This window comes from Pongo pygmaeus, chromosome 18 (assembly GCF_028885625.2).
Source record: "Pongo pygmaeus isolate AG05252 chromosome 18, NHGRI_mPonPyg2-v2.0_pri, whole genome shotgun sequence".
In the NCBI taxonomy this organism is placed as follows: Eukaryota; Metazoa; Chordata; class Mammalia; order Primates; family Hominidae; genus Pongo; species Pongo pygmaeus.
In genome coordinates, this window is record NC_072391.2 from 25,495,287 (window position 1) to 25,513,040 (window position 17,754).

General features: G+C 41.2%; 1 protein-coding gene across 3 annotated transcripts in view; it reads left to right on the top strand.

Annotated features, from left to right (window-relative positions):
- CDR2 (cerebellar degeneration related protein 2) overlaps positions 1-6,406 on the top strand; it is a 29,282-nt gene extending 22,876 nt beyond the window's left edge. For all 3 annotated transcript variants that reach the window (XM_054455622.2, XM_063654063.1, XM_054455623.2), the window contains 3 exons: positions 2,470-2,618; positions 2,876-3,040; positions 4,500-6,406. In XM_054455622.2, the coding sequence (XP_054311597.1) occupies positions 2,470-2,618; positions 2,876-3,040; positions 4,500-5,358 (1,173 nt within the window). In that variant the 3' untranslated portion in view covers positions 5,359-6,406. The remainder of the gene's footprint in view (positions 1-2,469; positions 2,619-2,875; positions 3,041-4,499) is intronic.
- Positions 6,407-17,754: the final 11,348 nt, after the last annotated feature.

The window sequence follows — 17,754 nt, forward strand, 5'->3', positions numbered from 1 at the left end:
ATTCTTTGTTTGTTAGCCTTGCAAATACTTCTAGAGTTGTAGAAAAAGCCTCAAGAAGAGTGTGTTGTGTTGTGTTTGAGACAGAGTCTCTGTCGCCGAGGCTGTAGTGCAGTGGCACGATCTCGGTTCACTGCAACGTCCACCTTCCACGTTCAAAAGATTCTCATGCCTCAGCCTCCTGAGTACGTGGGATTACAGGTGCGTGCCACCACACCAGCCTGATTTTTGTATTTTTATTAGAGGTGGGTTTTTGTCATGTTGGCCAGGCTGGTCTTGAACTCCTGACCTTAAGCAATCTGCCTGTTTTGGCCTCCCAAAGTGCTGGGATTACAGGTGTGAGCCACCATGCCTGGCCAAGAAGAGTGTTTTTAAAGTCAAGTTCTGAGTCTTTTACAGTTTGATCATCAGTAAGCTTCAAACCATTTCTCCCCTCTTTCTGGTTCTGTCCAGGGAAATACTGTGACTTTTTCCTTTGGAATATATACTGTGTTTTAGTGTCTTCAGGTAGAGCTGAGCAGGGAGGGAATCAAGGTGACTTATACTGTGGCATTAAGGTTGGGATTATTCCCCTTTATCCTTGGCCATTTAGGAAGCAGTCTTAGTAGGACCAGAATAAATCATCTGATAAATTTCTCGTGAATAAGGAGGATAATGGTGATAAAACTCTCATAAAATTAAAAATAACAGGAGTCTTTGAAGCATATTAAGCTAAAATATATTTCTCGTCAAAGCAACATACTTTTCTTTTTTTTTTTTTGGTCCAGAATGCCTCACTCAGAGGAAGAAATTGATTTTTTTTCGAAGTTAAGATCCTCCACATAGAAATAGGAACGTCTTACACTGTTGGTGGGAGTGTAAATTAGTTCAACCATTGTGGAAGACAGGGTGTCGATTCCTCAAGGATCTAGAACTAGAATTACCATTTGACCCAGCCATCCCATTACTGGGTATGTACCCAAAGGATTATAAATCATGCTGCTATGAAGACACATGCACACGTATGTTTATTGTGTCACTATTCACAATAGCAAAGACTTGGAACCAACCCAAATGTCCATCAATGATAGACTGGATTAAGAAAATGTGGCACATATACACCATGGAATACTATGCAGCTCTAAAAAAGGATGAGTTCATGTCCTTTGCAGGGACATAGATGAAGCTGGAAACCATCATTCTCAGCAAACTATCACAAGGGTGGAAAACTAAACACTACGTGTTCTTACTCATAGGTGGGAATTGAACGACGAGATCATTTGGGCACAGGGCGGGGAACATCACACACTGGGGCCTGTCAGGGGGTGGGGATAGCATTAGGAGAAATACCTAATGTAAATGACGGGTTGATGGGTGCAGCAAACCAACATGGCACATGTATACCTATGTATCAAACCTGTACATTGTGCACATGTACCCTAGAACTTAGAGTATAATTTAGAAAAAAATCCTCCACGTTAGGCTTTATTTCTGTTAAACATGATGTTTTTGCTTAAACTTTGATCACATATTCCATGTTTTTTGTCTTAAGGGATTATTATGTCTCACTTTAGATTTTTTGGTTGAATATTAATTTTATGCATGGTATATGCTTTGGAAAATTAGCCTCACCATGCACTGGGGTATTGGTGAGCACTAGAGGCGCTAAGCATATAAAGGACAGCCTGTGCTCATTTCTTATGAAGACAGGGAGTTTAATTTCTTCTTTTCTTAAAATAAACATGGTATTGTGGTATAATAAAAATTATATATTTGGTCTTTATCCCTGGTTTCTGGCATAGAACTCCTAAAACCCCTGGAATTTCCTGATAGGATAAGGTCTGGTCACCAGAGAAAGCAACCACATGATTAGAGGGTTAGATCTATCAGTCCCAGCCACACAACCTCTGGATAGAGGGAACGGTTGGAGCTTGAGTTCAGTCACCAATGGCCAATAATTGAATCAATCACGCTGATGTGAGAAGGCCTGGAGAAAACTGAAGTGGGTCTAAAGGAGCTTCTGGGCAGTGCTGGGAGGCCAGTGAGCCCAGAGATGGAGACTGTATGCCAGCCCCATCCCGACAAGAGTTGGTGCTGACAATCAGAGAATTGGTGTTGGAACAGCAGAACAGCAGGTATCTTTTTTTTTTTTTGAGATGGAGTTTCATTCTTGTTGCCCAGGCTGGAGTGCAATGGCGCCATCTCAGCTCATTGCAACCTCTGTCTTCCAGGTTCAAGCAATTTTCCTGCCTCAGCCTCCCAAGTTGCTGGGATTACAGGCATGCGCCACCACACCTGGCTAATTTTTGTATTTTTAGTGGAGACAGGGTTTCACCATGTTGGTCAGGCTGGTCTCGAATTCCTCACCTCAGGTGATCCACATGTCTCGGCCTCCCAAAGTGCTGGGATTACAGGTGTGAGCCACTGCGGCCAGCCAAGAAACAGCAGGTATCTTGTCTGTTTGTGTCACCTGGTCCTGATCTTCTCTTACAGTATCTGACCAAGCAAGTGGAACTTCTACGGCAGATGAACGAACAACACGCAAAGGTTTATGAACAATTAGACGTCACAGCAAGGGAACTGGAAGAAACAAATCAAAAGCTAGTTGCTGACAGCAAGGCCTCACAGCAAAAGATTCTGAGGTAAATTTTCTAGAATCTGACACGGAAGGACTAGGGGGAAGTTCTTTAGTATAAACTAGAATAGAACATGGCTGCAGTGGGTTTGGGTCAATATGGGATAAGGTTTAATTTAATTCTTTTTGGAGACTGGAGATTAAATAGACGTCCTTTCCAATTAAGAAAGCCCAGTGTGAGTGGCTCGCACCTAATACCTCCTCACCGCTTTTGCCCTTGATTCAATATGACAAGCAGCAGTGGCTTCTGTCTGTTCCTCACAGCCTGACTGAAACGATTGAATGCCTGCAAACCAACATTGATCACCTCCAGAGCCAAGTGGAGGAGCTGAAGTCATCTGGCCGAGGGAGAAGGAGCCCGGGGAAGTGTGACCAGGAGAAACCGGCACCCAGCTTTGCATGTCTGAAGGAGCTGTATGACCTCCGCCAGTAAGAGCCTGCCTTTCTGTGGAGTTACAGCAGGGACTGTCTCATGTCATTGGCACATTCTGAATTTCAGTAGATTGAAAGTACCATTTTAAGAAACGTCACTTAGCTATTAAGCTACCATTGGTTTGAACAAAATCACTTAAACATATAAATTACAGAGTTCTTAGATATTAGTAGTTCTCATTTTGAAAGTCTTGGAGCACTTATTTCAGTGCTTTTAATGTGTTAAATCATAGTTTAAGATGAATTCTGATAGACTGTAGATTTGGGACTTGTATTTTACATTAGAGTGAAGGAAAATAGAAATACTGGTAAAACAAAAATTCAAGCAAACAGGAGATTTTTTGCTTAAAGAAGTACCTTTATAATTTAGAGTTACAAGTCTGAATCTTTAAGAAGTATTTATGGAACACTTGTATGGCAAGCTCTATGCTAGACCCAAGGGTTGGTGAGCAAAATAGAGTTTCTACCCCTGTGAGCTTTCAGTCTAACGGAACAGCAGATAAGCAAATAAAAACACAAATAGTCAAGGTGCCTCGGACTGAGCAGGAGAAACCAGGTGGTTCATTTGGTGGGTTCAACCTTGGCTGTACATCAGATCACCTGTGGAGTGTTTCAAAATGCGGATACCAACACATTTCCTCAGGCCTAAATCAGAATTTCTAGGTGCGGGTAAAAAGCTGCCCAGGCAATTCCGATAAACATTCCTGGTTAAAAATCACCACAGCAACAGTAATTTGCTGTAGTGATTCAATTGTAATTACATGTTATGAATCATTTGGAGAGCCTTTAGAAACCCTCAGGCCAGGTAGCAGACCAACTAGGTTGGAATCTGTGGGTTGGGACCCAGGCACCAGTACTTTTTAAGGTTTCCCTTGTGAGGTCATTGTCATACTGCCAGTCTTTGGGAATAAATGTTCTCTAGTACTTTTAACATTAAAAAAAGATTCGTCACAAAAATTGAGTTTGCTTTAATGTGTTTATTTACCAGCCTCACACAATTCCATTTTAGCCACTGCTCCAGTGTGGCTAAAAACCAGTCACTGTCGGCCGGGTGCGGTGGTTTACGTCTGTAATCCCAGCACTTTGGGAGGCTGAGGCAGGAGGATCACCCGAGGTTGGGAGTTCAAGACCAGCCTGACCAACATGGAGAAACCCTGTCTCTACTAAAAATACAAAATTAGCTGGGCATGGTGGCGCATGCCTAAAATCCCAGCTACTCGGGAGGCTGAGGCAGGAGAATTGCTTGAACCCAGGAGGCTGAGGTTGCAATGAGCTGAGATCGCTCTACTGCACTCTAGCCTGGCGACAGAGTGAGACTCCGTCTCAAAAAAAAGAAAAAAAAATCAGTCACTGTCACAGCTCCTCAAATTTATTTAGTTGAAAAAAATCCCCAGTCTTCCTCGCTTCATTTTCAGTGGACCTGTGTAATATATTCTTTCAATATTTTTTTCCCTAGACACTTCGTGTATGATCATGTGTTCGCTGAGAAGATTACTTCTTGGCAAAGTCAGCCAAGCCCTGATGAAGAGGAAAATGAGCACTTGAAAAAAACGGTGACAATGTTGCAGGCCCAACTGAGCCTGGAGCGGCAGAAGCGGGTGACTATGGAGGAGGAATATGGGCTCGTGTTAAAGGAGAACAGTGAACTGGAGCAGCAGCTGGGGGCGACAGGTGCCTACCGAGCACGGGCGCTGGAACTAGAGGCCGAGGTGGCAGAGATGCGACAGATGTTGCAGTCAGAGCATCCATTTGTGAATGGAGTTGAGAAGCTGGTGCCAGACTCTCTGTTTGTTCCTTTCAAAGAGCCCAGCCAGAGCCTGCTGGAAGAGATGTTCCTGACTGTGCCGGAACCACATAGAAAGCCTCTCAAGCGCAGCAGCAGTGAGACGATCCTCAGCAGCTTGGCAGGGAGTGACATCGTGAAGGGCCACGAGGAGACCTGCATCAGGAGGGCCAAGGCTGTGAAACAGAGGGGCATCTCCCTTCTGCACGAAGTGGACACGCAGTACAGCGCCCTGAAGGTGAAGTATGAAGAGCTGCTGAAGAAGTGCCAACAGGAACAGGACTCCCTGTCACACAAGGCTGTGCAGACCTCCAGGGCTGCGGCCAAGGACCTGACTGGAGTGAACGCCCAGTCTGAGCCTGTTGCCAGCGGCTGGGAACTGGCCTCTGTCAACCCAGAGCCCGTCAGTTCCCCTACAACACCTCCAGAATACAAAGCGTTGTTTAAGGAGATCTTTAGTTGCATCAAGAAAACTAAGCAGGAAATAGATGAACAGAGAACAAAATACCGATCACTCTCCTCTCATTCTTAGTTGAACCTGTAGCCTCTACTACTAATTTGCCTATTGCCTATCGCCTGTCACCTTTCTCTCCCATTCAGACAAGTGTTTGTAGACTCTGAAGCCTAATGTTGCTCACGATGTTTGCCTCATTGCTTTGCTTATTTAGCAAATGCATACAACGAGGAAAGGAGGTGGCTACTGGTATCAGTTCTCTGATCCACTTCCATTTAAGTTCCCCAGGAAATCTCATGACAAACTGGCCTCTGGCTGGCACGCTGATTAGACTTCAGTTCCTGAAAAGGACCAGTGGAGGGAAGAGCTATACTTCTGGAGAAGTAGGCCTGGAGTTACTACAGCATGGGGGAAAAGGGTCGAGTTGGAACAAAGCTAAGGCAATTCCTATTGCTTCCTTACGCAACTTCTCAAAATGATGTAAAGTCAGAAGGCTGTCAAACTCCAATATCTTTGCAAACACTGTTTGAATACTGTGAATTCATTACGAAGAATGTTCGAGAGAAAGCAGGGGTCTAATCCAAAAGAAATGTCATTAACCAATACTCCAAGTCCTTGAGTTTTGTTATATCTGAACTAGTTGAACTGTGACTGACAGGTAATCCTAATATATCCAAATTCAACTAAATACCAAATTGAGATGGCAAATTTTTGTTTGATCCAAGTTAGCTTGTTAGCATACACCCTAGAGGGCCTCTGCCCCTACATTCTGATGTTTTTACTCAAAGCTGTAGCCTTTAGGATAGGTGAATATGTAAATCTTTCATCACTTTCTCAAATTCAAACTAAAGGGGAAAGATCAAACCCCTTCCCCTCCTACCTGTTTTCTGAGCTGGCTGACTTTCCAGCCACAAGCTGCTCTTGTGGAGTTCTTACCATTCCTGTAAATGTTTTGACTTGTTGCAGAAATTCCTATCTACTTTATTAAGCAGTATTGATGTTCTGACTGTGGAAACATACTTATCCTCTCACTTGTATACTTTTAATTTAAAACTATTTAAGAACTGAGGTTCCAATTATTGTATATATTTTTCTAAAAACCAAATAAAGCTACCTATGAAAATGAGCAGATGGATCTAGTGTCTTACTTACAGTATAAGCCATTTTGCTCTTATAACCAACTGTTCACTTTTTTTTCTTCCAACAAATATTGTGAGAAAGATTTGCAGTAATTTTTTTCCTATTTTAAATAAGGAATCCTTGGATTTGTGTAACTTAGTAGCACAAATTCTGCTTATATTGCTAAATGTTCATTAAAACTACTCTGGACAAACATTTTCAAATTTATATACTCTAATTTTCACTATTTCAGAAATATCAGACTTGATTCTGAATTAATAGCATTTGACAAATTGATTCTCAAAACATTTGATGAACCGTAGCAAAGAAACTATACTATTCAAACATTAAAACAGGCATTGAATCTAAATTACTTTTGCTTTTGGATTAAGTTTTTAAAAACAGGTAAAACGTCTTTTTAAAATTTCACTTTGTAAAGCAGTGGTACCCAATTTTTTGGCATCAAGGACTGGTTTTGTGGAAGACAGTTTTTTCCACAGACCCAAGGTAGCAGGGGATGGTTTCAGGATGAAACTCTTCCACCTCAGATCATCAAGAATTAGTTCTCATAAGGAATGCACAGCGTAGATCCCTCGCATGCGCAGTTCATAATAGGGTTTGCACTCCCTATGAGAATCTAATGCCACTGCTGATCTGACGGGGAGCTCAGGTGGTAATGCAAGCAATGGGGAGCAGCTGTAAAGACAGATGAAGCTTCACTCTCTGACCTACTGCTCACCTCCTGCTGCGTAGACCAGTTCCTAATAGGTCGTGGACCAGTACTAGACCACGGCCTGGGGGTTAAGGATCCCTTCTCAGTCCATCTCCTCCCTGGAATCAGCTATTTACCAGTTTTATGTATATTCTCCTAAAATATTCTGTGCATAAATTAACACAATTGCTATGTTTGTCACCCTGCATTTTTAAGCAAATGAGCATAGGTACTCTTCATCTTACATTTTTATTGAGCCATATATCTTTATCTGATGATGTGCTTTTCTTATAGTAGCTACATAATATTCTGGTTTATGGATATATAATTGTTTAAATAGTACCTAGTGAGCAGATTGTTCTAGTCTTTTACTACTACCAAAGAAAAAGTCTGTAATAAACAGCCTTATATATACATCTATGGACATCTATGATTCTAGAAGACATATTATTAGAAGTTAAGTAAAAAGGCATTTTGCAATTACTGTCATCCAGAGTTTACTGATACTCCCATTAGCAATGGATGAGGATGTCTATTTTTTCATACTTGTGCCAAGAAACGTTTTGACCTTTGCCAAACTAATAGAAAAATGGTGTTTTCCTTGTAGCTTATATTTGCATTTCTATTAATAAGACTATTTTTTAATCTGTTAGCCATTTGTAGTCTCCTTTGCCTATTTAAAGAGCTCTATTACTTTATACATGCAGTTTTGCAGTTAGAAGTTTGAAAGTGTTTTGTCCCAGATTATCTTAATTTTTATCTGATTTTTTTGTTGTGTGTGTTTTTTTGTTTGTTGTTTGTGTTTTTTTTTTTGAGAAGGTCTTGCTCTGTTGCCTAGGCTGGAGTGTGGTGGCATGGACACGGCTCACTGCAGCCCTTGACTTAATGGGGCCCAAGCAATCCTCCTACCTCAGCCTTCCTACCAGAGGTGCGTTACCATGCCCAGCTAATTTTTTTAACTTTTGATAGAGATGGGGTTTTGTCTTGTTGCCCAGGCTGGTCTCAAACTCCTGGGCTCAAGCAATCTGCCCTCCCTTGGCCTCCCAAAGGTAACTCCAAAGGCAACTCCTGGGATTACAGGCACGAGCCACCACACCCAGCAGTTTTTACCTTGTTAATGGCATTTTTTTTTCACCAAGCACAATTTATGTATATGAAATTTTTTTTTTTTTTTTGGAGGGGGGCAGACAGCATCTCACTCTGTTGCCCAGGCTGGAGTGCAATGGCATGATCTCAACCCACTGCAGCCTCCACTTCCCGGGTTCATGTAATTCGCGTGCCTCAGCCTTCCCAAGTTGAATAGCTGGGACTGCAGGCACGTGCCACCACACCTGGCTAACTTTTTTGTATTTTTAGTAGAGATGGGGTTTTGCCATGTTGGCCAGGCTGGTCTCGAACTCCTGGCCTCAAGTGATCTGCCTGCCTTGGCCTCCCAAAGTGCTGGGAATACAGGTGTGAGCCACCACACTTGGACACTTTTATGTATATGAATCTTTAACACGTCTCTTTTTGTGTTTGAGAGTTCTTTGATCCATCTGAAGTCTATCTACCAACACTTGAAATGCCACCCATATTAGTACTAAATATCTACATGAATTTTAACATTTCATTTCTAGGATCTGATTTTCATGTACCTAATGCAGTTTTAAATTTTTATTTTTTATTGTCTTATTTTGCAGTTTTAAGTTGCTGTACTTGGATATGATATTTATATTTTTATAACTGCTAAGGGGAAGTTAAACTCTCATTACTCTTTCAGAATTTTCCTGGAATTTTTTTTTTTGCATTTTTTTTTTGCATTTTTTTCCCCAATATGAGCTTTAAAATCAGCTTGTCTGGTTCTTGAGGGGAAATTGGTACTTTTATCAAGATCAAGTTAAATAAATAGATTAATAAGAACAGGCTTAATCATACAGAGGCTTCTATCCAAAAACATGGCTATATGTCTTTTTTTTGAGATGGGGTCTCACTGTGTCGCCCGGGCTGAAGTGCAGTGGTGCATTCTTGGCTCACTGCAACCTCTGCCTCCCAAGTAGCTGGGATTACAGGCTCCCACCACCACGCCCAGCTAATTTTTGTATTTTTAGTAGAGACGGGGTTTCACCATGTTGGCCAGGCTGGTCATGAACGGCTATATGTTTTTCCATTTGTTCAAATGGTCTTTGTGTGTCTCAGTTTTCAAATTTTTACCATTTAGGTCTCGCATATTTTTAAAGGTTTGTCTCTTGGATGTTTTAAGTGGGATTTTTCTCCTGCTATACTTTGTAACTAGTTGTGTATAGAAAAGCTATTTATTTCAGCTATCTTGTTGAATTACCATAGGGGAATATCTTTTATTTGACTCTTTTGATATACCTGGAAAAATATTGTTTGGCTACTTAATTTTTACACTTATTCTTGTTTAAATGCTCTGAAATAATCCAGAATATTAAATATGGTGAGAGTAAAATTGCTTGTCTGAATCCTAAACAATATGTCCATTGTTTGATTTAGCATAATGATGGACTTTTTTTTACTAATCAGGAATCCATCTATTCCTGTTTTAAGAATTTATATCAAAAATGAGACAGGCACAGTGGTGTGCACCTATATAGTCCCAGCTATTTGGCAGGCTGAGGCAGGAGGATCACTTGAGCCCAGGAGTTCAAGGCTATGACGCACTATTACCGCACCTGTGAATAGCCACTGTACTCCAGCCTGGGCAATATAGTGGGATCCTGTCTCTAAAAAAAAGAACTATACATATTTTTGTTGTTGTTTCATCAAATAAAACTTGTTTCTTTTCATTTTTCCCCTTTGTTATATACATGTCTATATCCTCATGTTCTTTTTATTGTATATATTTAATATGTTCAACGTTTTGATATACTTGATATATATAGTGATTACTAAGATCAAGCAAATTAACATACCCATCATAACATACCTGTGTGTGTGATGAGAGTACCTAAAATCAACTCTCTTGGCAAATTACCAGTATATGATACAATTTTATTAACTATAAGCCCTCATGTTGTCTATTAGATCTCTTAGGCTTGTCCATCCCACATAACTGCAATGTTGACTTGCCTCTTCCCATTTCCCCCACCCCTGGTAACCACTATTTTACTGTTTTTGTTGTTGTTGATGTTGTTTGTTTTTAAGATTCTACATATAAGTGGGATCATGCAGTATTTTTCTTCCTGTGTCTAGCTTATTTCATTTTACATGATGTCTTCCTCCAGCTTTATCCCTGTTGTTGCAAATAGCAGGACCTCCCTTTTTAACGCTGAAGTTCCATGGTATGTATATATATTATTATACCATAATTTCTTTATCCATTCATCTGTTGATGGACACCTTGGTTGTTTCCATATGTTGGCTCCTATGAATAATGCTGCAATGAACATGGGAACACAGTTGTCTTTACAAGGTGGTGATTTCATTTCCTTTAGGCATATGCCCAGAAGAGGGATTGCTGTATCATATGGTAGTTCTATCTTTAAGAGCATCCATACTGTTTTCCACAGTGCAGCACCAATCTGCATTCTGATCAACAGTATACAAATGTTCAGTTTTCTCTACAACTTCACCACTTGCTATTTCCTGTCTTTTTGATAAAAGCTATCCTAACGTGAGATATCTCATTGTGGTTTTTATTTGCATTTTCTTGATTAGTGATGTTGAGCAGCTATATCCCTGCTGGCCATTTTTATGTCTTTGAAGAAATGTCTATTCTGCTGCTTTGCCCATTTTAAAATCAGGTTATTCATTTGAATGCAATTGAGTTCCCTATATATTTTGGTTAGTAACCCCTTATTAGATATATAGTTTGCAAGTATTTTCTCCCAGTGCGTAGCCTGCCTTTTCATGTTGTTGTTTCCTTTGCTGTATAGAAGCTTTTGTTTGAGGTAGTCCTGTTTATTTTTTGCTTTTGCTGTCTGTGCTTTTGGTGTCCCAGTCAAAACATCATTGCCAAGATTAATGTCAAAGACCTTTTCCTCTGTCTTTTTTTCTTAAGGTTTTATGGTTTCAGTTCTTAAAATAGGTTTTTTTGTTAGTTTGTTTTTGTTTTTGAGATGGTGTCTCGCTCTGTCCCCCAGGCTGGAGTTCAGTGGCACGATCTTGGCTCACTGTAACCTCCATCTCTCAGGTTCTAGTGATTCTCCTGCCTTAGCCTCCAGAGTAGCTGGGATTATAGGCATGCTCCACCATGCCTTGCTAATTTTTGTATTTTTGGTAGAGTCGGGGTTTTGCCATGTTGGCCAGGCCAGTCTCAAACTCCTGACCTAAAGTGATCTGCTTGCCTCAGCCTCCTAAAGTGCTGGGATTACAGGTGTGAGCCACTGTGCCCAGCCTAAAAATAGGTTTTTAATCCATTTTGAGTTGATTTTTGTGTAAGGTGTAAGATAAGAGTTCAACTTCATTCTTTGCATGTAGATACATTTTCTATGTATAAAATCATGTCATCTGCAAGCAGGAACAATTTGACTTCTTTCTTTCTGATTTGGATGCTCTTTTTTTTTTTTTTCTCCAGAGTCTCACTCTGTCTCCCAGGCTGGAGTGCAGTGGCGCAATCTCAGCTCACTGCAACCCTCCGCCTTCCAGGTTCAAGCGATTCTCCTGTGTCAGCCTCCCAAGTAACCAGGATTACAGGCTTACACCACCACACCTGGCCAATTTTTGTATTTTTAGTAGAGTAGGGGTTTCACCATGTTTGCCAGGCTGGTCTCGAACTCCTGACCTCAGGTGATCTGCCCGCCTCGGCCTCCCAAAGTGCTGGGATGACAGGCGTGAGCCACCAGCCTTTTATTTTTCCTGGGCAATTGCTATAGTTAGGAATTCCAGTGTTTTGTTGAATGGAAGAGGTAAGAGTGGGCATTCCTTCTATACTTAGTTTGTTGATTTTTTAATCATGAATGTTTGTTAATTTTCAGATGCTTTTTCTACATCTATTGAGAAGATTATATGGTTTTTGTCCTTCATTCTATTAATGTGGCGTATCAAATTTATTGATTTGCATATGTAGAACCATTGAACCATCCTTGCATCCCAGGGATAAATCCAGCTTTATTTGTTTTGGAGACGGTCTCACTTTGTCACTCAGGCTGGAGTGCAGTGGTGGTCATAGCTCACTGCAGTCTCAAACTCCTGGGCTCAAGCAATCCTCCTGCCTCAGCTTTCCAAGCAGCTGGGACAGTAGGCACACAGCACCACACCTGGCTAATTAAAAAAAAAAATTTTTTTTTTTTTTTTTGCAGAGATGGGTTTTGCGATATTGCCCAGACTGGGATGAATCCCACTTGATCATGGTGAATGAGCGTTTTAATGTGTTGAATTTGGTTTGCTAGTTCTGGTGAGGTTTTTGCAGCTGTGTTCATCAAGGATATAAGGATATTGGTCTAATTTGCTTTTATTTTCTTTTATTTATTTATTTATTTTTTTTTTTAGATGGAGTCTCGCTCTGTCGCCCAGGCTGGAGTGCAGTGGCGTGATCTTGGCTCACTGCAACCTCCGCCACCCAGGTTCCAGTGATTCTCCGGCCTCAGCTTCCTGAGTAGCTGGTATTACAGGCATGCGCCACCACTCTTGGTTAATTTTTGTAATTTTTAGTAGAGACAGGGTTTCACCATTTTGGCCAGGAGGTTCTCGAACTCCTGACCTCAGGTGATCTGCCCATCTTGGCCTCGCAGTGTTGGAATTACAGGCATGAGCCACTGCGCCCAGCCTAATTTTCTTTTCTTATAGTGTCCTTGTCTGGATTTGATATCAGGGTAGTGCTGGCCTTGTAAAATTAGTTTGAAAGTATTCCTCTTCATCAAATTTTTGGAAGTTTCAGAAAGATTGGTATTAGTTTTCCATAAATATGTAGTTGAATTCGGCAATGATGCCACCAGGTCCTGGCCTTTTCTTTGATGGCAGACTTTTTAAAATTATTGATTCAACCTTCTTACTCATTGGTCAGATTGTCGGTGTGTTTGTGATTCAGTCTTGGTAGGCTGTATGTGTCTAGGAACTCATCCATTTCTTGTAGGTTATCCAGTTTGCTGGTGATTTTTTATGGTAGTCTCTTAGGATCCTTTGTATTTCTTTTCTTTTCTCTTTTTTTTTTTTTTTTTTTTTGAGACAGAGAGTCTCGCTCTGTCTCCCAGGCCGGAGTGCAGTGGTGTGAACTTCCATCTCACGGGTTCCAGCAATTCTCCCACCTAAGCCTCCCGAGTAGCTGAGATTACAGGCATGTGCCACCACACCCAGCTAATTTTTTTTTTCGAGATGGAGTTTTGCTCATGTTGCCCAGGCTAGAGTGCAATGGCATGGTCTTGGCTCACTGCAACTTCTGCCTCCCAGGTTCAAGTGATTCTCCTGCCTCAGCCTCCCAAGTAGCTGGGATTACAGGAACCTGCTACCAAGCCTGGCTAATTTTTTGTATTTTTAGTAGAGACAGGGTTTCGCCACTTTGACCAGGGTGGTCTCAAACTCCTGACCTCAAGTGATCCGCCCGCCTTGGCCTCCCAAAGTGCTGGGATTACAGGCATGAGCCACCGTGCCTGGCCTGATCCTTTGTATTTCTATAAATCAGTTGTAATGTCTTCCCCTTCCCTCTCCCTTCTTTCCTTTCTTTCTTTCTTACAAGGTCTCACTCTTATCGCCCAAGCTGGAGTGCAGTGGTGGGATCTCAGCTCACTACAACATTCCCTTCCCAGGCTCAAGTGATTCTCCTACCTCAGCCTCCCAAGTAGCTGGGATTACAGGTGCCTGCCACCATGCCCGGCAAATTTTTGTAGTTTTTAGTAGAGATGGGGTTCACCATATTGGCCAGGCTGATCTCAAACTGCTGACCTCAGGTGATCCACCTGCCTCAGCCTCCCAAAGTGCTGGGATTATCTTTTTCCATTTCTAATTATATGAGAGTCTTCTCTATTTTTTTTTAGCTAGAAGTTTGTCAATTTTATCTTTCCAAGAAACCAACTGAATTTTGTTGATCTTTTCATTTTTTTTCAGCTCTGGTCTTTATTATTTCCTTTCTTTTATTTATTTTTGAGACGTAGTCTTGCTCTGGTCTTTTATTATTTCCATTTATGTATGTATGTATGTATTTTTGAGATGGAGTCTTGCTCTGTTACCCAGGCTGGAGTGCAGTAGCGTAATCTCATCTCACTGCAACCTCCACCTCCCAGGTTCAAGCGATTCTCCTGCCTCAGCCTCCCAAGTAGCTGGGACTACAGGAGCGTGTCACCATACATGGCTAATTTTTTTGCATTTTTAGTAGAGATAGGGTTTTGCCATGTTGGTCAGGCTAGTCTCAAACCCCTGACCTCAGGTGATCTGCCCACCTTGGCCTCCCAAAGTGCTGGGATTACAGGCGTGAGCCACCTCACCTGGCCTATTTCCTTTTATTAACTGGGCCTAGTTCTTTTTATTTTACTGGTTCCTTGAGGTGTAACATTGGGTTGTTTGTCTGAAGTCTTTTCTTATTGATGTGGGTGGTGATTGCTATAAACTTCTGTCTCAGAGCTGCTTTTGTTGTATTTCATGTTTTGTGTCCATTTTTGTCTCAAGATATTTTTTAAATTTTTCCTTTTATTTTTTTTCATTGGCCTATTTGTTCAGGAGCATGTTTAATTTCCACATATTTGTAAATTTCCTGAAATTCCGCCTGTTACTGATTTCTAGTTTCATACCATTGTGGTCAGAAAAGATACTTAAAGATTGTACCCTAATATATGATCTGTCCTGGAGAATATTCCATGTATGCTCAAGAAGAATGTGTATTCTGCTGTTGGATGGAATCTTCTGTATATGTCTGGTAGGTCCATTTTGTTTAATGTGTAAAGTCCGATGCTTTCTTATTGATTTTTTTTTTTTTTTTTGGCCTTGATCTGTCCATTACTGAAAGTGGGATATTGAAATCCCCTACTATTATTGTTTTACAGTCTATCTCTCCATTCAGATCTATTCATATTTGCTTTCTATATTTAGGTGCTCAGATGTTGAGTGAATATTTACAGTTGTTAAGTGACCCCTTTATCATTATACTGTGACTTTGTCTCATTTTACAGTTTTGACTTAAAGTTTGTTTTATCTAATGTAAGTTTAGCTCTCTTGTTCTCTTTTGGTTTCTATTTGCATGAAATGCCATTTTCCATTCCTTCACTTTCAGTCTCTATGTGTCCCTTACAGGTTAAATGAGACACTTATTGGCAGCATATAGTTAGATCTTTTTTTTTTTTTTTTTTTAATCCAGCCACTCCGTCTTTGGATTATGGAAGAGTTAAACCATTTACATTCACAGTAAATGGATTGGAGAATTTAATCCATTTACATTCACAGTAGTAACTCCTTACCTATCCCTATTGGTAGGTAAGGAGTTACTACTGCTATTTTGTTGTTTTCTGGTTGTTTTGTAGATCCTTTGTTTCTCTCTTACTGTCTTCCTTTGTGATTTATTTCCTTTAGAGGTATGCTTTGATTCCTTTTTATCTTTTGCATATCTGCTACAGGTTTTTGCTTTGTGGTTATCATGAAGCTTATGTAACACACAGTGATCGCAGACTATTTTAAGCAGATAACTTTGATTGCATTAAAAACTATACTTTATTCTCCCTCCCACATTTTGTTTTTGAGGTCACAATTTACAAGTTTTATATTGTGTATCCCTTAACAAATTAGCTATTAATAGTTTTCTCTTTTAATCTTTATACTAAAGATAAGCAATATATATACCACCATTACAGTATTAGAGTATTCCTGAGTTTGACGGTACACTTTTACTAGTTTCATACTTTCATGTTTTCATGTTACTAACATCCTTTTCTACCAGCTTGAACTCCCTTTCACATTTTTTTGTAAACAGAGCTGGTGGTGATGCAATGCTTCAGCTTTTGTCTGGGAAAGTCTTTTTCTCCATTTCTGAAGTTTTGCTGGATAAAGTATTCATGGTTGGCAATTTGTTCTCCTTTAGCACTCTGAATATATCATCCTACTCTCTCCTGGCCTGTAAGGTTTCTGCTGAGAAGTGCTAGCCTTACTGGAACTCCCCTATATGTGATCTGCTGCTTTTCTCTAGCTGCTTTTAGGATCTTCCCCTTTGTCTTTTGATTTTTGACAATTTGATTATAATGTCATGGTATAGTTTTGTTCATATTGAATCTGATTGGAGACTTTTGATATTCTTGCACCTGGATATTTATATCTTTCTCCAGATCTGGAAGGTTTTCTGCTACTATTTTGTGACTTATTTCTTTCTTCTCCTTACTGAACTCCTATAACTCGAATATTTGCTCTTTTGATGCTGTCCCATAAATCCCTTAAGCTTTCTTCATTCCTTTTCATTCTTTTTGTTCTTCTGGCTATATTTTCAAATAATCTGTCTTTGAGTTCATAGAGTCTCTGCTTGATCAATTCTGTTGATGCTCACTATTCCATTTTACATTTCATTCATTGTATTTTTCAGCTTCAGAATGGTTTGTAAAAAATATATAACTTCGATCTATTAGGTTTCTTGATTTGGTTGTTTTCTTGATTTTGTTGAGTTATATCTGTGTATTTTCTTGAAGTTTGCTGAACTTCCTTAAAACTATTTTGAGTTGTCAGGCAGTTTATAAATCTCCATTTCTTTAGGGTAGATTTCTGGTGCTTTATTTTGTTACTTTGGTGATAGCATGTCTCCCTGATTGTTCTTGATCCTTGTGGTCATATGTTGATGTCTGTACATTGGATGAAGTGTAAGGACTGATTCTAATCTCTGCAGTCTGACTTTGCCTGGAACAGCCGTTTAACAGTGAGCCCATTCAGAGATTCTGGGCAAGTTGTCTGGTGTGGTCTTCTGTAGGCAGGCTTGCTGCTGGAGTCCTTGAGCAGGCTGACCTAGTACCTAGGTCAGCAGACGGATGAGCCTGGTGCTTGCATGCATAGTATTAATCCTGGAACGTAGGTCCAGTGGAGTGGGCCAGTTGATTGGGTCTGCAGGGGTACAACCAGAGCCTGAGCCCACAAGGGCAGGCCTGGAGCCTGCATCCAGGGAGCTGACCTGAAGCCTAAAAACCTGCAGGGGTGGGCCTAGGTCCTGGGTCCATAGGGACTGTTTTGGAGCCTCAGTCTGCCAGGGCATGCCTGGCATTGAGGCTTACTGAGGTATGTGCCCGGAACCTGGGTCCACTGGAGCCTGGTGCTGAGGTACACATGGAACTTGGGTCCAGGGGTATTGTACTGGAGCCTGGGATTGTGGGTGCTGGCATGGGGGCATATAGATCAGCCTGGAGCCAGGGGTATGTAGATACTGGCCTGGAGACTAGTCTCTGAGGGCTGGCTTGGATCCTGGGGCCATGGGGGCTGGCCTAGAACCTGGGGCTGCAGGAGATATCGGAGCCTAGGTCTGTGAGGGCCAGCCCAGTGCTGGGGTTCACTCAGATGGGGCTGGACCAGGGTGGGGAAGGGGTGCCTGCTAGAGTGTGAGCTCATGGGTGCAGGCCTGGCAGTGGGTATGCTTAGAGCCTGTGTTCCTGGGGCAGGCCTGGAGTCTGGGGCTGGCATGAGAATTTGGGGTCCAATGTTCTCCTTCCTCCAAGTAGAGGGTCTGTCTCTCTCTCCACCCTGTGCTGCCTGGGGCTAGGGAGGGGGTAAGCTAGGTAATGTAAAATTGTCCCTCCTATCCTCTTTAATAC